The sequence below is a fragment of the Mycteria americana genome, chromosome 12 (assembly GCF_035582795.1).
Source record: "Mycteria americana isolate JAX WOST 10 ecotype Jacksonville Zoo and Gardens chromosome 12, USCA_MyAme_1.0, whole genome shotgun sequence".
Taxonomy (NCBI): domain Eukaryota; kingdom Metazoa; phylum Chordata; class Aves; order Ciconiiformes; family Ciconiidae; genus Mycteria; species Mycteria americana.
In genome coordinates, this window is record NC_134376.1 from 12,971,863 (window position 1) to 12,993,044 (window position 21,182).

Genomic DNA, 21,182 nt, shown 5'->3' on the forward strand with positions numbered 1-21,182 from the left:
CACAGTTGCATCCTTCCTACATCTAACCTAAGACAAGATGCAAAACAGTCAAAGGAGCACTAACAGGATATGTGGTCTTGCCAACTCTTGTGATTTTATTATGAGTCTTAATTATGAAAAGGTTCTTAGAATCCTAATATTGGAACAGTATTACCCAAGAACCTCATCTCTTACTGAATAAAAACATTTCTAGCCCTTGTGACAGGTCAGAAAAACAGGGATCCGGAAATCTACTCCAAAACAGAAACTGGAATCTTCACACAAAAGAGCATCAATACAAAGGACTCTACAATCTCCGAGTGAGTTCATGCTGCTGTGAGGGATCTCCTCACTGATCAGACACTGTAGAATCATCCTTGACCTCTTGTCTCTCCACCTCCCTCAGCCTGAACTGGGACATCAAAAGGACTGGGGGGGAGAGGGCAGCAAAATGCTGCATTTGGTAGTAAGGCATACTCACCTGCAAACAACTTCTGTCTCTAAACCACCAAAATTTGACAGAAGTACCTGTCATCATCCACTGAGATGACTTTGGCTTCTTCCTTCCCCTTCTCAGCAATCATTTATTTCAAAGACCTTATCTACTAGCCTTAATAGTATATTAACACTATTATAGTATTAATTAGTAGTCTATCAGGATGTGTCAGAGGAGTAAAGCACATGGGATAAGTGTGAGTACAGTTATTTCAGTTCACAAGTGACAGCCAGGAGCAAGTCTCATTGTTATTGTATAGTTTACTGGCTTCTTTACTGCTTTTGTTTAAGAGATGCAAGCAATTTTCCCTCAATGTTAGAGGCTGGACAGAGTGTTTTCACTCTGTTTTCATTCAGGGCAGGAGAAGTGTGTGCATATGCATACTATCATTACAACCTGGTTCTCTTTGGAAGATGAGACTGCTCTTGTCCTTTGTAGGCCCTGCCTCCCTCTGACGACTTGAAATTCTTGAAATTCATTTATGGTGGTTCTGCCTCTCTGCTCCTTCAGAAACTTCTTTTCCTATTTCTGGCAGGTCTAGCTGTTGCGGGAGAGCAAGCTCTGACTATCTCTGTAGTGGTGTTATAGTCTGACTAGCTGCCTCCTTGACTCACTTGTCCGTCGACATGCAATTTCAAACAGCAGCTGGAAATAAAGAGCAAGTTAGCATAACTGTGTAATCAACTTTTCCATAACCCCAGTTTGGTAACTACCACCAGATCAACATGACACTTCCCAGCCCTTTAGTAATAGGTGAAGTTGATATACTTGAAATATTACTACAACAACTACCGCTTTCCAAAACGAGCTTGTGGGGATGCTGATGCTGGTAAATAACTGAAATCTGAGCTACCTCAGTGTAACTTCTTAGTTTTGTGAAGATTTTTGTTGTATTGTTTCAACTTCACGTAGAATTCTTACAAAGTAAGTCACGTTTACAGCCCATTTAAATCAATGTTGAAGTAGAGAGCCAAATGTTTCCTGGGTTAAGTGACCCATTTTGGAAGAGCAGCAGAGCTAGGAAGCCTCAGGAAACACTCTACTATTAACAACTGTACTAAAATAAACCTTCTCTGAAAATTTTGCAACAATTGTTTTAATAAGTTTTCTGGCAAGAGGCTAGAATAAATTATCATTCTTTGTTCCTGTGCCAATCACATTAACTCCTGCAACCAGCTTAGCTCAGACAATTGCATCACTACAACTGTTCCCAGTACTCATTTAATCTACCTAAGTTTTAAGTGCACCTTGTAGTTTTAGACATTTTCCTAAACTTCTCAGCAACCTAAATCTGCTTCGAATAAATTATCCAAAAATGAGGACAAATTTACACAAAGATGTCTTCATCCAATTAACTTAAAGTTAAAATTTATTTCTGCAGTAAAGCAACAGCTTGTTTTCCCATCCTGTGTCACAATGTTTATCGCATACTAAAGCCGACAAAAAGGATGTGTAACTAGGAAACAGAGCCTGAGTATTCATCTGTCCTCATCAGTCATCCAAACAGGCCAAAAAAAAAATTAAACTGTGGCCTATGTGAAATATAAACCTTTATTTGGGGACAAGACAGTGAGGATGGAATAACGAGATCAGTATTTTCCATTCAACAAGCACAACATTTCCCAACTTTGTAGAATGAGTCCCTGAGGACAGGCAAAGGCTTTCAATGTATTTCAAAAGATCTCATAATCTAAGCCTGAATGGTAAGGCACTTGATAATCTAAAAATTTCACTTCTTAAAATCCATTTTAGAGAACTGGCATCCAAAAGCAATAATAATTTTAAGACCTAGGCATGTTTGCAGATAAGCTGTTGGTAGAATCCTTGAGCTAAAAACAGACACACAACTGCACACCATCCAACCAGACTGAGTTACTCCCCATCGACTCAACTGCCTTAACTGTGTGTGAACACTTGCCTGAAACTTTCTTCTAATTTTGCCAGTGGAGAGTTGCAACTCCAGGTGTTGCAACTCTCACCACCTCTCCTTATTTGAGAGATAAAAGGTATCAGCTTAAAATTCAACATAATTTTCAGGGAATACACTCACATAAACAGTGAGCTTGCATTCCCAGTTGTATGCATCACATACTCAAAAAGATTACCAGAAAGTGCCAATACAGCTTTTGCCTTCACACAAGTTCTAATGTGGCAGCATAAAAATGCAGTTAGGGATGCAATTTCTTCCCCCCTACCAAACAGCTGCATCCCTGCAATCCCAGTGACCTCTTGCCTTGATATAGAAAAAAACCAAGCAGTTTAGGTGTCAAAGAGTAAAGATATCAATCTCCAAATGCCACATCTTTACTTAGACAAGAGCTACTTTGATATAGACATATATATTGACACAGTTTCACTTTCTTACTTATATAACTATGCTGGAATGAATTACATTAATGATAAAGATGTGGATTTACCTATTAAAGGACTGGCTGCACTTATCTATTCACAGGGACTAAGAAAAGAGTGGACTAATACAGCATTACATTTCTGTCAAGTTCAGTTTCATCTCAGTCAGAAGGAGAAGAGGGCTTGAGGCTGTGCTTTCGTTCCATCTCTGACCATTAGTAACACAGGGCAAGATGCTGAACCTGACTCAATGTCCAAGTCTAAAAAGATCTTGTACAGAAACAGAGGAAAAGTGACAAGACAAAAGGCTGCAAAAGTTCTGAGGCATCAGACGGATACAAGAACCACAGAACAGTTTCAAACTGAAGGGAACTTCCTGGCCACAAATTATAAAATTGGTATCCTTAAAGCAGCATTATTGGCATGATGTAGAAAGTCCGGCTGCCAGGAGCAGATTTAAGCTCATTTTCCCCAATACACCATGTTTTAATACTTGCATCTTACAGTAAATCACAGTGTTGTCTCCTGCCTATGATACCTAGCTTGCTTATTTCAGGGTACAATGTGATTTAATTTCTTCCTAAGAAAGCTTCTGGAGCAATGCCTAGTTTGAGAAATAACATTTCACAAGGAATGTATATTGACTGTAATTAATTCCTACAGATGGAGAGGCTAATTAACAAGAATCCAACTAATAACTTGGTTGGATTTAATCCATATACTGAACTGGCAACATACACCAGAGAAAGAGGCAGAGGGTGCAAGGATATATTGGGGAAGAAATCACACATGACAGGTACTTTCAAAGTAGTTCACAGACATTTTAAATGTTGCCCAGCCACTCTTAACCCTTGGTCTCATCTACTTTCCATCACCTCTACAGGCTTCTTTTCTGCTCTCTCTCTCTCTCATGCTAAGTCTTTCCTGCATACACAATGCAAAAATACCTTGGCTATTTCAGTTTTCAGCTTAAAGATTAAAATGCCTGACATTCACATATGCACACCATTCTTCTTAACAAAAGCAAGCTTCTGCAAATTTTGCATTTCGCTGTTATTGAATGTCCTTGTGCATCAAATCCAGCAACAGAACATGAAAGGGAAGGAAGTTTTCTTAGTAACGCTATTTTTATTGCCAAGTTCCATTTACAAAGAAAGGTCTATTGTTCATTCTTGTCCAGGTTTTCAATAGCCATGACACATGATTCATGCCAGCAAATACAGACTCAGCTATAGAAATCTGGATTTCAGAAACATACACCAATATTTTCTAATTTCACTCCCTTCCCAGACACTTATTTACATTTTTCTTTAAATTAACAGAAGATATTTTCACATGTACTCCAAATGTCTAACATAACTTACATTAAATAATTAATACTTATTGCCTGTAGAAAGACATTTCAGAATTCAATTCACCCCATGTGTGGGCTTTTTTCCATGTAAATGTAAGTGCATGTTCAGGACATTTTTTTTTTTCTTTTCTCAAATGAAGTACATTTCAGACACAACTTTACTGAAACATATTTCATAGGAGGACAGTCCTTCATGTTCATTAAATGCTTTATGTAGTGTTTAAATCCCAAGTACATTCATTCTTCTAGAAAAATACATTTCCCCCTCTTTGCAGTTAAAACAATCAAACTTACAAACCAGCTCAAAATGAAGTAAAAAGTTTGCAACAAAAATAACACACCTATTCACAAGTGGAGATGCCTAAAGTTTAAAACGCTTCCAGCAGGTCCCCTAGAGTTGTAACAAAGTATTATTCAGTGCTATTGCTGGGTGAAACAAAGCTCCTGGAAATTCTGATAGTCTATAAATTTGCACACTTGAATCTATTCTCAATCCTCTTCAAAATTATCTTCACGTTCATTGTAAATATTTCTGCTACAGTTAGTCCTTAAATACACCCAAACACAAAGCCTCAGACCTTCTCATCTCCTCATACATACTTCAGTTATCAGATTACAATTACTATGTCTTAAACTTACTTTAGTATGAGTACCCATAACCAAAAGCAATGGAGAACAAGGTGAAAAAAACCTCATGTATCATAAGATTACAATCTTAAAAGAATCCTGGGAACACTATATACTAGTCTGAACCTTATTTAACTCTAACTTTTGTCATCAACAAGTACTCTTAGTCATTATCTGCTTCTTATGCCCTTTTTAGTTATTTTTTAAATAAATGCACTCCACACATTTATTTATGCTAACAAGACAGTCACAACAACAAATCAAGTTTTTCCTTTTCATATTAAGAACCAATGAATTCAAGTTAGCAAAACAATAAAACAGATACTGCCACAGTGCAAATTTATTAGACAAGCAAAATTTAGCTTTACATTTATAATACATTAACAAACATAAAATACATATTTTATAACACCTTGCAAAAGAAATCAAATCCGAGCAATGCGCAAATCTAAAAATTTTGGGAGATCAAAATAGGGAAAATTCTGTACAAGTATAATATAAAAATATGTTTCCATATGAAAGAACCTTCTGTTTGAGACTCAGTCCAGAACTGCATCTCCCATATCTTTGTTGCCGCTCAAAAAATCCTGAGCGGCAGGAAAAACACCAAGCACTTCCCGCCTCCCACCCCCTAAAAACATCCCACCCCAGCAAGCCCTGCTTGGATCACCATCTGCTTTTCAGAAGCCAATAGGAGACAGTAAGAGTTAATTTGTTTCTAATTCATGCTGCAAATGTTGGGAAAGGTCAGAGCAACAGAGCAGGCAAGCACAGGAGAACCACTCCAAAGACTTCTAGGTAATAGAAATGCAGTGCCCAGGTTAGTGATATCCTAGGGTAGGCCAGTGATGGTTAAACAGTGACACACCAAAAAACTCTTTCAAGAAGAATAACCATAATAGTTAGGAAGAGAATTTTCAACATATATTTAGACGCCTAACATTAGGTTGCCTGAAAATAAGTAGGAGACTCATTATCTTTGGGGCTCAATGCCTAGATCTCTCTGATGCCCCCACCTGATGTCTCTTTGCAGATCTTTGACTCAACTAGAGGACTAAACCACTTAGTTTCCTAGACAACAGCTGCCTGTGCAATGTTCTTTTAAAAGCAAGTCCCCATTTCACTTCAGCTGGTTAGTGAAGACAACATCAGAATGTTTAGCATGGTGGGTTCGTTTTTTTTTGAAGAGTACTACATGCAGGTTAGTGAAACTATTCATTAGGCTGTTCTGTAGTTATTTACCTATAACGTGTGCAGCAAAGAGTGACTGATTACACTCAAGCACTTGATAGCACCATGTGATTAAAATGTAGACTTTTATGATGTGGCTTCATACTTATACATACAGTTTGACCTGCTTGTCTGATAGCTTACCTATGTCTTCAAGCATACAGTTTTAAGTTTAATTTACTACTAGTAAGATGACACTCAATTGCAGGGCAATTATTGAATTCCTAGATTGCTTAAAGTAATTATCCTAGGCCACTTGCAGTAAGTGTGGAAATTACAGTCACTCATGCCTTACTGCTTAATTAGAAAAAAAAAATCACAGTAATTTCAATCCTAAATATTGCTGATTTTGCTATAAACAAACTATTTTAACCATCAGTTTTAAAATACTACACACAAGAATACTTCAAATCCACAAAGGAACATTATGAGGGTGGCGAGGCACTGGAACAGGTTGCCCAGAGAAGCTGTGGATGCCCCATCCCTGGAAGTGTTCAAGGCCAGGTTGGATGGGGTTTTGAGCAACCTGGTCTAGTGGAAGGTGTCCCTGGCCATGGCAGGGGGGTTGGAACTAGATGATCTTTAAGGTCCCTTCCAACCCAAACCATTCTATGATTCTATGATTTCCCCCTGTATTCTGTCTCTATTGGGCAGAGGGTTCATATGAATCACTGGACATTGACTCAAACCCTAAATACTGATCTAGATTTGAGTCTTAAATTCTAGATATGGAAGAAGAGTTTTTAAATGTCACATACCTGTCCTTTAGCGAAAATATTGCAAAAGAATAAATGAATTCTGGAAGATATTCCCAATTTTTCCTCACCAAGTCCAACTGTGCTGTAAAGCGAAGAATGTTGAGGAGCTTCTTTAACAGATGTCATTTTATGTCTTTTTTTTTTAAACTCAGCTTAATTTAAGGAAGAGAAGTCTGAATTTTAGTTTATCATGAATTAGCAGTGGAGAATACAAATGAGCTCAGTCCTTATATTGTATATAATTCATTATTTCACACACAAAATACAGCTTTTAGTATTAATATATGTGACCACATTTCTGATGAATTGGTTGAATCCACACAGCTTGTAAAATGAAGTGCAGGAAGCTTAACCTTTGGTTTCTTTCTAGATCAAAGAATTTCTGCAAAACAGTTTTTGCACACAAGTTTTACACTGCAAGCATTACTTCCATAGTGAAGCAGACATTAGAATTGGGCACTAATGTTTCCTCCCTCCCCTTCTTTACCAAATTACCAAGTGTATGCTGCTATTACTCTCTTCACAAATGAAAAGCTCGAGTCTTGTTCATTGTTGTACACTGGATGACAGAAAAGCAAAGGGGACCAGCAAGAGGCAGTGAGACCTAACAATGAAGGCAACACATAGTTCTGTTAAACAAGTAGTATGTTGGTAAAATCTGATAAAATGAGACACACAGACCATAAAATAGCAAAGTAACATTCAGTATGCCTTGGCTTCTTTGGCTTTTCTTCTCCAAAGGAAGAGAATAATAGAACTGTTTTATGTTAACAGAACATGGCTGAAGATAGGCATAGCCTCTACAAACAAACACTGAGAATTTACCATCTCTCCAAAATTTTGGCATTTTGCTCTGGAATATTGCTGTATTTATTTTAGAGTAATTCTACCTCCCTCTGAGATATTACACTGATATAGTAAGCCTTTTGAATGGTCAGTTGTTTAGCTGCTGCTCTCATTCACAACTTGGTATTTGGATTTGGTTAAAGAGAATGATGTTACACTGACTCAAATCAACTTTTGTTTAGAAAAAAAATACATTTGTGGCTGATGTGCTACTGCTTTCTTGGTTGAGTTTCCTTTTTACACTGAAAGGGGGATAAGGAAACAGCCCTTGAGTTTTTCTGATAAGGGAGAGATAGATACGATACTCTTCAAGGAATTGTAGATGAGTAACACCATACTTGCAGAGATAAAAGATTGCCAGTGACAGATTATTTCAGCATCTCCAGAGCTTTTACATTCTGAAGTCTCCTAATGCAGCATGAAGCACAGTCAAATTTATACAGATATGCCTTAATATTAGGAGCAAACAAGTCAAAAATCAATTGCTTCGGTGGCATAACCATTCAGAGATTTATGTTGGTCTGTACCAGTTGTAGCATTTATAAAACAATGCAACATTGGTAGAGCTGGTGCAGTCAGAGCTTTCCTAGTGTAATTCCATCTTTGCAGAGAGCTTTTGATAGAACTGCTAAATGATATCCCACCTTATCACCCCTGGAACAGCAAGGCTCTGCCAGCAGCGGACAAGACCATAGACCTAGTCTTCTATTTTCCTAGTAATAGTATCTATCTCAGTCACTTCCTGTGAAGCTCTCAGTAGACAACTGGTCACGAGAGTTAAAAGCCCCTCAAGGGCAATGAAAAGCACAAAGTCAGCTTTCTTTCCCTTTGTTCCATTTCTTGTGCAGTATGGCTCAAGGGTGAGATTATGCATACCCATTAAAAAGACTCCTTGTGCATGGTCCTAATCTTGCTAGAACTGAATTTGAAATTAGATAAATAAAGATCAAGGTTTTCCTCTCTAAGATTAATTCTATTTAAGGGAACTCAGCCTGCACAGTGGTATTTTGTGTAATCTAGGTCAAGACTTAAGGTTAACAACTAACATAAAATGCTTTCAAATTAAGTAAGGCATCATTTTTTATAATGATCTTCAGAATATTACTGGGGCTACAGTGTAATGCTGCAACATACTAGAGGAAGTCTAGACTGCAATCAGTCCAGCTAATAAAAATTTATGTGGTCCTTGTGCCCAAATTGCTACTGATGTCTAGACTTGTTCAGGTACGTGTACATTAGCTGCAACAGTGACTCCAGTGTAAACTCACCCTGAGCATATAACAACAACAACAAAAAAAGGTAGGCTCTTACTCCAGCAATGCCAAATTCTCATCCCATATCCATAGCAGTGCTGAGGACACCTAACTCTCAGAATTCATTTAGAGTTTGGGCCACTCTGGAATGGTCAGAATATTGGTTAATTCAATTTGAGACAAAGTAGAAGTCACAGAAAACTAGAAATCAACAAAACTCCATGCAAAAGCCAATAAGGGAAGAAAAAAAATTGCTGGCATTCAATAGCAGACACCTTGTATACATGTTTTACAAAGATAGTTATTACTTGAAGGAAAAGATGGAAAAAGCAAGCAAAGTTATACTTGTGGACTAGTCAATCTCATATATAAATATAACATTTAAAATTGCTTCAAGTATTCCATCTGACAGCCAGGAATAGGTACAATAAGAGACTGGGAAGTGGGTAAACGCTTTTCAGATTCACCTACTCGATATGAAATTAATGTTAGTAGGGACAGAATGAGGAAACAGATTGCACTGATGACTGAAATCACAATACCAAGTAAAGTAAAATAGCAGTCTTCAATCTTTGAGAGCCAGAAAGCACTCAATGTTATAAGCAGACCAATAATGACAATCTGCTCATTTTAAAATTAATTTAAATTAACACACATGGAAATTGATGAGAAATCTTAAATTCCATTTGTGTTAAATTACGTATCAAATCACCAAAAAACATTCCAAACTTTAATCAACACTTTTCACTACTTTGTCAACTTGGTATCAGGATCTAGGAAGCAAAGCAAGGCAAGCATAAACTCAGAATCACTTTTATGTAGCAATGTTGTTTCACTGTGATACTGTCCCAGATTGGAAAAAAAATACACAATACCTTTCCTTTTGAGTTTCAGGCTTGCAAAGGAATTATCAGTTAGATGTGGTGACCTTCTTCGTACATGAAGATGAAAAATTTAAAAAACCTCTTTAGAGTAAAACTGCTTCCGTCTGCTTCTAGAAGTTGTCCTTCAGTAGAAAGGGTATCATCATTCCTCAGAGGTGTAGCAATCTGACTGTCAGAAGCAAATAAACAAGCTATAGCAATCTCTTAAAATATTTCACATTCCTCTGTAGCTGGTTAAGCAAAGACTAAAGTAGTCTCAAAAATCCCTTATGTTAATTTGAATAAGCATTTGTCATTAAATTTCAAGCTTTTACCTTTTAAAAAATTGTTTGATATATATCTTGTTTTAAATCAAACCCTGAAATAAATATTACACATGGAAAATACAATATTGAAGTCTGGAGTCCTATGAAGACAACACTGAAAGTGGCCAAGCCTGCTGGTATCATGCAGACCTCCAAAAGATGAATGAGATCAGGATTTAAAAAAACAAAACAAAACAAACTGAAAAACACACCATGTCTCAAATGGAAATGTTATCTCTGTACTACAATATATAATTTTTTTCTGGGCAATAGTACATCTCCAGAGAAGTAATGATACAATATCCTGAAGCCAGGTATCCAAAAATTTCTTCACTTTGCCTTAATACTGTAGACCTTTTACAATTAACTTAGTTCCTGCAGCTGGCACTGTATAATAGAAAGAAAGTAGGTGCTCTGAAATACTTTCATGTTCTTGTATAACAGAAATTGGTAGGAAACAACCAGTCCAGATTCAAAAGCTGGGGTTTTTTTGTCTTCTCCAGTTTAAATGTGCTGAGCATCTGAAGTTTACTAAAAGCTGCCCACATTCTCTTTCATCAGTGGGCCTCTTCTTGCAGACCAGATGGCCTCTCAGGCTTCAAGAAGTATCTGCACTCCCAAAGAAAAAACAACGAAGAATTTGGTTGCATTTGCTTCACTGTTTATCACAGTCTGCAGGTTGGCTTTAGTCAGAACATTCTTCCTCTACCTCTTTTACCTTGCAAACTTCAACTTCAGGTTGCAAAGAGGACTGAGGAATGTAGCTGAATGTTCGAATGCTGTGTGGATCAACTGGTGGCACCAGTGTAAGCGACTCTACACTTAGTGCATCTGTATTGTCATCTGTTATTAATGATATTGTGGGCTGCTGTGCAGGAATCAGGCTAGGAGACAGGTTTGCTGTTTCTATGTCACTGTTTTTTACAGCATTCTTGCTAGACTTTGAGACAGCTGAAAGAGTTTCATCAGTCAACATCGTCTGACCAGAAATGATCATCTGACCAGAGACGGTCATCTGAGGCTGCTCTGGAGCTGAAGCATCATCTAATAAAAGAAAACACCAAGAAACAATCAATATTCAACTTAGTATGTACATTAAGCCTATCAGTATACTATTATTTATGAATATTTAAGAATAATAGGGTGGAAAATGAAGTTCTGTGAAGCAGTATGCTTACACATTCACTTTTTAGTAATTAGAAATAAAACAAAATATTATGAAGGCATAACATAAAATGCCAGCAGGAATCTCTTCAAATTAGGAACCAGAAAATTTTACACATTTAGTATTAGAATATGCAGCAATATCAGAAATATTCCTAGAGAGAGGAAATTGAGGGGAAGAATGAGAAAGCCTGTCCAGTATTTAGTATAAACTAAAATGAATAGCCACCCCATACCACGAAGCTCTTTAGAAATAAAAAATAAAAAAAACCCCAACCCCCTGTATAACTAGTTTTCCCAAAGAGGTGGCTTGTTTCTTAAAAAATTGGGAAGTCATTCTCTCATTTCATTCTCCAGATTCACATTTAAGTGACACCTCAAGAACAGAAAGCGGAACAGGAATGAGAATACTGTGCTTACTGTAACTGAAAGGTGCTGCAAAATAGCCTGTTTTTATACAGGCTTGTGTTATATGATTTTTTTGTGCTCCTAAGCATGGAGCATACACCACAGATAAAATTGGGAATAAGCATTACATACCACAGAAAACTGATATGCTACTACACCTTCCCACACAATGAAAAAAAAAAAACCAAACCCCACCATTAACAGCTATTTGTACTGTCCTTTTCCCCCTTAAAATCCTAGCTAACTATCAAGTAAACTGCTCATTTGGCTCAGACGGATAGTGAAGGGAGGGGATGAGGCGATACAGCCTTATATGAGCAAGTATGCCCAGAAAAGTCAGGGTTTTTCTTTTCAGACTAGAGTAATAGATGCCATTAAAGTAACAGGTATCCAGCTTCAAGACAGACCATTTTTAGAGCTCTTGTAAGAAACAGCATGTGTTCAAGTGTACAGGCATCTGCAGAAAAGTCTACAAGGCAATGTAGTGAATACAGAAGCTAAGAATTAGGTTCTGTTTTTAATACACAGTGACCTTAAAAATATTTCAGTTTCAATATGATTCCAATTGATCCTGTAAAAGAAGGAAAGCATGAACATAAGGCAAAAAAAAAAAAAAAAAAAAACCAAAGCTGAGAATGGAATGGATATCAGTAAGGTATCAGTGGGATAACAGTAAGATTATTGGGTTTTTTACTTTTCTGGTAAGATAACCCCAAACCTATTCTCACTTCAGAAAACCACTCACTTTTACTTTTTGCTGAATCGGTGGCTAAAGCTTCTCGCTTTAAAAAACCAAAATTTATATATTGTAAAAAAGTCTCCTTTTAAATAAAAGGCACATCACTGGTTATGTTTGAAAAATAAGGACAGGTTCAAAGTAACTCTGCAGATTCTTCTTTTTAGCTGTCAAGAAGCTTTAGTGAGAATGTAGCGATTGATAACAGAGGAAGTGATGCAAGACTTGCATGGAAAATGAACTGCTAAAAACATTGAAATAAAGCCTCATTTCTCTGAATTCCAAGATAAATACTAACACTTAAGTAAGCACAAAACAGTGAGTCTCTTTGCGGTGATTTTACTTTCTGAATTTATAAAATCTTAAAAGAATATCAAACATTCTTTGCCAAGATTATTTTTTATCTTAATTATAGTATGAATATTCACCAAAATTCAGGATTCAGGAACCTGAGACATTCTAGTAAATAAAGTATTATCAATCAATGGCATTCTGCTCAGGAATTGCAGTTCTGCTATTTCACTTCTGATTCTGCAGTTCATTTCTTAAATCATTCCTCCCCCTCTCCCAACAAAATATTAATATATTTTCTCAATACTTTCATTTACTGAAATCATGACAGACATACATATTCTTTTGTTATGCTGTACTGTCCCTAAAGCCTTCCACGTAGGATCTAAATCAATGCTAAAGTGACTCCCTTCTTAATGCCACAAAGAAAAAGAAAGTATTTGAAAAAAAGTCTCCATTAAAAAAAAAAAAAAAAGTATCTGAAGTCAGGAAGTCCAAATTTTCTATCCAAAAAGTCTGAAAAAATTCAGAAAAAAGATAAAAATATAAAAAATTGTAAGCAGAACATATTCTGTCCAGTATTTTAGCTGCAGTATTTACAGAGAATACAAAAATCAGAGCTCTTCTATGTTTCCCTCCCGCTTTTATTTACTATTGATAGAAGTAAGTCTCTGTCCTCTGCTTTCAGTACTTCATTAGTCACTGTCAGAGCTTCACTTCTGTTACTCTGTTACTGTATTTAAGGGTAGCAGTGACAGATTTCTGTAACCCAACATGGCATTACTGCCAAAATGACTAGGTATTCGCAAACCGCCACTAGTCCCTGCAGGGGCAGAAAGCAAATACCAGTACACAAAGGGGTGAGAGAGGGAGAATTTTTAGCATTGTCTAGAAAAGGTCAACAGCTCTCACTGCAATTTTGCAATATATTATCCCTTCTGGACTAATACTTCACTAAAAAAAAATCTTACTCTTCAGTCACAGCTATAAACTATGGCTGTGAGAGCGGTACTTGCATCTCTCTGACCAAGCTCTCCAATCCATAGGCTACTTGAGGTGTATATTTAGCTTGAAACTGCAACTATAAGCTTGTGCTAGGTAAGTTTTTAAGCATGATCATCTCCCATATCTTTTGGACACAAGGATAGAGGAAAGCAATCCTAGACTACAGATGAATGAAACTCAATAGAAAACAGGATACAGAGATCCAGCATCTTGGAATGAAAATTTGGTATATAAGAGGCATTACAATGAAAAATCAGACCACCCTCTTGGTGTAAAAAGTTTTCACATATAACACCTCCCAATTAATTGAATACATGGCTTCAGGACAATAATTACTAATGAGAAAATCTTTGAGGCTCAAAATTTCAAAGCCTTTTGAAGTCATACTCAATTCAGAGAAGGATCCAAGTAGATAAATATATATTTATGTATGATCTGAATTCTTAAAGTCTCTGAAACTGGAACAAACAATTGGCAAAAAGATGCACCCTAGCTGAAAAAAAAGCTCTGGAGGGGATTATTACAAGAATGTCTGTCTCTCAAATCCGGAAAGGTACCAAGCTCTTAATTCAAAAGAGTTTCAAGGCACCCAGTATGTTTAGAGATTAAGTTCTCTACCCATTATCTGGAACTTCTGTCTATATTGCACATAAAAATACTAATTGGCTTTCAAAAAACCCCAAACTCCTAATGCTTGGTTCCAGTGGATAGAAAGAGCAAAAATAATTGTCATTTTTACCTGAATAAAATCACCAGTCACTAAGATATGCTCTACTCTTAAATATCAAAAAGTTAATATCTCATATGGGAAAACAGCATTTCTATTCACCTCTCCCCAACCCCCATGTATTTAAGCAAGAGTGTTCTGGCAAAAAATATAAGCCAGATCTGCAACAAAACCAGGGAGAGTGAAGTCAGTTTCTTAAAACAGTTGTGATGTTAACATTTAGTTCTAACAAACACCCCCCACATACCCCCAAATTTAAGTACCAAACAAGGTTTGAAAACAGGGTGTCATTTTGCACGTTTTTGGGTATTAGCTCTCTCTGGTTGCAGTGGCTTCAACCTTAAATGTTTTTCAGCACTTCTATAATGCTACCGAGTTTATCATTACAGCAAAAAAATCCAAACCAAATCACTCAACTTCTGTTATATTAACTTATGTTAACGATGATTATTAGTGAAAGAAGGCAGAAAAGAACAGGAAAAGGAAAGAATGAATATCATCTACAGAGAAGTGTCCTAAGCTGTACAGCAACATACTATGAAAGGATAACAAAAATATAAATAACAGGACATTAAGTGAAAAGATGCAAAGTAAATCTATAAAGATGAAAAAGGTTGTTTATATAATATTAACAGAGTAAAATACCTTCATGCCATGATAGTAAAAAAAAGGAAATTAATTAGATACAAGTTAAAACAGGTTATAAAAATAAGAAGGTAGTCTGAAGCGTATTTCCATCTTTTTTGCACGTGCTCCCCTCCTCAGGCAATTAAACAGTCCATAAAGACACCTGCCTGAGTTTGATGACCATAGAAATATTAAGCTCATGCCATCACAGTCCAAGGACAGCCTTATGCTGAATGCTTGTCCATTTTACCCAAGTTATAAATAGATTTCTTGCTGCTAGCCAAGTACCTGCATTACTGTCCATTCAGGAACCTGTGCTTACTAAATTCCACTACAGCCATGGCTGCCCCTGTGCAAATGAAGACATAGCTGCTTTGAAGCTGGAGGCTTGATAGCAGAATTTCCATCTTTGGCAAGAGAGCCAAGAAACATGGGAGAAACTGCAGATAAGGCTTTCAGAAACAGCTAGTTATTGCTTTACAGTTCTCCCCAAAAAAACAGTAGAGACAAATATTTATGATGCTTTCTTCAGTTTCCTACCTCACTCTCATTGCTGTCAGCATGGAAACCAAGTATGTTCTATTAACTGTTACGGGCTTTTGAAAGCTTATGGAGGAACCTGCCTGAATTGATATTGCGCGAGTTTCTGTTGCAGCTGCTGCTTGAAGACCTAAACCCAGTGTCCACCGTGACTGTCAGCCTCCGACAGACTAAACACCCGCCGACGTCCTTTCCTGCCAGACCTTACTAGAGGAAAACACAGCGATATATCATACGAAGGCTTTAACAATGAAACAAGGAAGGGAAACTGGAATGAAGACAAAGGATAAATGTTAGAGTAGCAACAAGAATAAGTGACAAGGACACATCCGTAACTGCTGGTATCTTGAATACAATCTGACACCACACCAAGAGTCTTATAAGTTTGAGAAATACTTCTGAAGCTGGAAGTATTCACTCTTTAGAAATAAGTGAGTTTAACTGAATTTAATTTTTTGCTTACCTACCTGGAAATGTTCATAATACAGTTTGGGCTGTGTCTGGCAATACCAACAGTACTTACACTGAGGAGGGACTGGCAGGCATTTATTTGCATTACAAGCTACTCACATGCTTTAGAAATCTTGAGAGAAGCTATTTATCACAAATTCTGGTGACATAGAATTATTCTGATTTCCACTGGCCATAAACTGTAAGAGGTACACTACCGTGCAGGTGACAATACTTCAGACCATTCAGCCCTACTATTCTATGACATGAAACTGAAGTATTAGATTTGGTTTATAATAAAGCCAGAGTGTTTTAAAAGATAGCAGCAGTTCAGATGATGATGCTTAGTGCATAGAAAGTTTCTAGAAAAGAAACTTTCTAGAAACAAAAGTACTTCACCTCATTAGAAAATTACTAGCATCATAGAGCAGAAGAGATCAAACCATATTTACATCACCGATTATAGAGGGAAGAGACAGGGATGGTTTTAGTAAGATGGCAGGCACTGCTCTTACAGACTCTCCATGCTTGATTAATCATCCTCTCCTTGGAATATATAGATTTTATTTTACAGACTGGAATCCAATATATTCTCTGCCACAAGGGAGACAGCTCTTTGTACTGATTTTAGACCTTTTACCATCAACATCTGCCAGAAGTGTGAAATACAGCATAAGTGGAATAGAAGATCAATGCCTTCTGAAGTCCTCGATATCCTTTGCTCCAATGTAAACATTTTCTTAAGTATTGAAGCCAACTGCATTTTGAAGCTTAAGACAACTTACAAAGTGATAAAATACAGCGTAGATGGCATTACACATACCTAATTCTGGAAGACTGCTAACTTACAGTAAGAGAGCTTCTTTATCTTAATCCTTGGCATATATAAAAATAAGCACTTTAAAGAAGTGCATGGTTCCAGCAAGTGTAGCCAAGAAGAGACTGTATTCTCAGCTCAGAAGCTTGATGATTAAAATGTGCCTAGCAAGAGAACATTTTTATCTTATGCACAGCAACACTTCAAACAGACATGTTAATTTAAAAAAAAAAAAATCATGTAAATACAAAGAAAAAAACCAACCTGATAGCAGCATTTGCAGAACCTGGTAACTGCTTTTTCTGTCTTGCTAGGGATTCTGCTTTCTTATAGGGATGACTTCTGCTTTTTCAGTTTTAAGGAAGGGAGACCTTGTAAAGGGCTAAGCTTAATTCCCAAGTACTGCAAATGGGGGAGCTGCTAGGCTTTAAAATATCTGTGCCATGAAGTATTGTGACAACTATTAGGTAGGATAGCTGATAAACTCAGGAATCATAAGAGTTTATTTTACTCATGACAAAGCAGCGTATGCAACTATTGTTCTCTTACAATGACTGAAACATGCAAAGCACTCATATGATTTTATGTAAGTTCAGTTAGCCTCCCTCCTCACATTAAGATACTGTGTGACTGATACAGGTAGGAGTGATAGCAAGTAAAGTATTTTTAAAAAACACCAAATTAATTTTTTTTTCTGTGATACATTTTTGAAAGCTCTTTTACTGTTTAACTGTTAATATATACTCTATCTTGCAACATTGTTTTCTCTCAACTAACATTTATGCAATTTGTCTTTATTTTGTTCTCATCTATCACTATTTTATGTAAAAGTCAGTGTGTGTTTTCCAAATCTTATTTCCTGAAACAACTCTGTGAAGATTACAAGTACCATCTCAACTATATCATAATCTGAACAGTTTAAATCTGTCAATAGACAGTAGCTTAGGACACTACAGTCACAAGTTTACAGTAGAAACAGCTGTTGTTGTTTAAGATGTTGCTCTTAAGGAAGGTAGTTGAGGTAGTTTCCTTGAAGTCCACATACACACCTCCCCTTTATCTTGTCTGGCCTTCTTGACTGAAGTTCCTGAGCAACCTAGCATGTTCTTCATTGCCAACAACCTGAGTAGTTGCCAGAACAAACAGGGGAGCAGGGAAGGAGGGAGGGACAGAGGACATGTATGTGTGCTTGTCTGAGTGTGTTTAAGATGGAATGGGAAATGAGAAGGGAGATTCAAATGTGACAGATGGTGGCAACATTCAAGTGCTACCTTGGGGCATAAAATAGATCTTGGTAACTGCTTGCTGTTCATCAGCTCCTTGTTACTTCCTCCTTGAAGGAGCCACTTCACATCATGCAAGCCTCCTCTTCACAGCAGAGTAAGGCAGTTTAGTTTCAATTGTTCTCAACAGGTTAAGGGAAAATCACATTGTGTTACACTGAAGTGGGTAAATACCAACAACTGTTTCTGTAACTCAGCTGAGTGGCCAGTAAGACTTGATATAACACAGACAGTGGTCAAGACACTATCACTTATTTCAGCAGTGTACTTCCGTTCATGCAGAAGCCTATGGAACAGCTATCTGGACATACCAAACAGTCTCTTTCATGGTCATGCTCCTGGCAACAGTTTCCAGTATAGATCACAATTACATATAAACACTATAAAAGGGAGAACATTCATGAACTGGTCAAATCAGTTAATACAGAAACATTGTTCCCAGGAATAGACAACAGCATTGATCTGACACTGAAGATTGGCAAAAAGTGTCAAAGCAGCTCCCTGGGTTGGAGAAAACCCTCCCCACACCTCCACCCTCCAAAGACCCAGCTCCAGGGATTTCAGAATCCTCTCTAGTCTATACTAAGGACCTTGAGGCATCGTCAGCCACTTAGCTATAATTATTTAAAACATTACTACTTCATTATTGGCTGCAACTACATTAGCAGTTTGGTTCAGACCAATAGAGCAGCTTTGAAGAATTATACACACTTACTGCTTTAGTCTGATTTTAGGAACAGTTTCTGTGCATTAATGAGATTCTTTCACAAGGAAACCAAACTCTAAGATATACTGCAACTATGCACCAAATACATGTCAAATATTTATAGCAACATATGTCTGAACTAATAACTGGTCCTTCAGACAATCACATACATAGCAGTGATGCTTGGTCCTAAAGGTCAGACTAAATATGGTCCACAGCAAAATCCCTACGCCACATGCAGATTAGACACATGCACCTCAGTACCAACTGTTCATTGTCCTATTGCACCAAATTACCTGCTCATGCACATACAGTCACTGTCTTCCTCCTTACTACTGCTCTCCAAGTAGAGTTAGCAGAACAAAATCCAGGAGTTCAGTTCAAAAGTCATCTCTGCAGCAGGTTAATGCAAGCTGTTGACTTGGGACTGAAGTAGCTGACACTGATTCTCAGGTTCATTTACACTGACTTTGCTGAAGGTTACTAGCTCATAGTGGTAGGGCACAGAATTGTATCTTCACAACTAGATTTGCTAAAGCATCTACATCAGTGCACCTAGATCCTGTGCAAAAAACCAAAACCCACCCAAAGACTGTTTTCCTGCATGACACGTGGCATTTTGAACAAACTTTAGGATTAAGCCACAATGAAGGTCATACTAAGTGTGGACAGTTCATGCAACCTAACTGGTAAAATGCAGACTGAAACCAGGCATTTAAGAAAACCTTTCCTCTGTTTTTTCATTTGTTTTTGTGTTTTGTTTGTTGTGGGTTGTTTTGGGGGGTTTTTTTTGGGGGGGGAGTTCGTTTGGGGTTGTTTTGGTGGTTTCTGGTTTTTTCTTTTCTTTTCTTTTTTTTTAACCAATGAGCAGCCTCCTGTCATCAGGCTTTTTAAATTGCAGGAAAAATAAACAGAATTTTATGTTATACAAATGCCAACATACTAAGTATGTTTTAATTTTGTAGATTTTAGTTTTGTTAGTTGTAAGTAGATTTTAATTTTGTTAACTACAGCCTATGATTATTCTTCAATAAGGCACTATCTTTTTATGCTAGACAAGGAATTATGTGCTCTGGATCTACTCAGTTTTTTCATAGAAGTCAGATTATATGCACTTGAAAGACCTCAGTTTGAAACATGTAGTATAATCTTGCTTGATATTTCTATGAACTAGCATGTTGCTTACAGCAACAAAAATAATTTAGACTTTTTATTTTCATTTCCTTTACCACAGTTTTCTCTTAACCACTATTGCCAAGAACTTGTAGTTGCATTTCACTTCCTGATCACAGAGGATTCAAATACAGCAAAGGACATTGTAGATGAGCCCTTTTACACTGCTAAGGAGAAACATGCAGTGAAACACATGTTTTCTTGTAGTGCCAATCCATACTGAGACTTTTGACAAATGACACCACTTCTCTGTGTAATCACCACATATTATCTAGGCCATCAAGAGACTGGATAACAGCAATCACTTACCAAAAGAGTAAATAAAATGTGGTCCTTTCAAAGTTTTGAATATTGCATATTCTAGATTGCATATAGAGAAATATTCCAAATTTTATTCTAGAGTTACACATATTGCAGGAATATTTTGACTATATGTTAGTCTCTCACAGTAACAGATGTTTTTTAATCTAGAGTCTGGGTGCTAAAATGCTTTACATATCGTTCATAAGTTTCATAAGCAGCCTTTGCTTACCCTTGCCAGCAATATTTCTTGCAGGGATAGTCACTTTGGACATATAATCTACCTTGATCTCCTGACACTGTTCAGTGAAACCTACAAAACACTAAATGCCTAACAAGGATTGCATCATTTCTTGTAGGACTGCAACAAGTTTAGATCTACCTGAGGCTTCTAAATAAAGGCAAAATGGTATGTCTTAGAAGGCGCAACCAGAACAACCATTTCAAGGAGCGATCAATATTGGAAGTGACTGTTAAAATGAGGGAGCTGTTTGAAAAGGTCTTGAGAATCAAGTTACCTCTATTTTTTTATAACCAAAATGAGGTAGAGTAGATCAGTTCTAGGATGAAAGCATTTCAGTACGCACCCTTCAGGTTTTACTTCTTGTTCAGTCTCCAGCTTGAAGCTTTACCTCACATAATTTGCACTCAGAATAAACACCGTTACAAGATTCTCTACAAATACTACACAAAAAAAAGGAGGAATGAAGGCATTCTAATACAGCAAGAAGTCCCAGTATAAGCATACCCACTAAATATACTGACCAACACACACATATATGTGAAAGTTATACTGTTAGTCTATTTAAATGGCAGCTTCTTCTGCACCAATGAAACAGCCTCCTCAAATGTGGTGGTATTCAGCCAGAAGAGT

General features: G+C 37.0%; 1 protein-coding gene across 7 annotated transcripts in view; it reads right to left on the reverse strand.

The window, feature by feature from the left end:
- Positions 1 to 7,049: 7,049 nt before the first annotated feature.
- The window catches only part of CLEC16A (C-type lectin domain containing 16A), a 91,033-nt gene continuing 76,900 nt past the window's right edge, over positions 7,050 to 21,182 (reverse strand). The window contains exons 23-25 of one of the 7 annotated variants that reach the window (XR_012777662.1): positions 15,663 to 15,782; positions 10,436 to 11,125; positions 7,050 to 9,945 (exon numbers count right to left, since the gene is read on the reverse strand). Coding sequence is in view for 5 of the 7 variants with exons in the window: in XM_075515516.1 (XP_075371631.1) it covers positions 10,767 to 11,125; positions 15,663 to 15,782 (479 nt within the window). In the remaining 2 variants the exon portion in view is untranslated. Of the gene's footprint in view, positions 11,126 to 15,662; positions 15,787 to 20,461; positions 20,993 to 21,182 lie in introns of those variants that run through there. The other 6 variants (XR_012777663.1, XM_075515518.1, XM_075515516.1 and 3 more) reach the window with 6 other exon arrangements.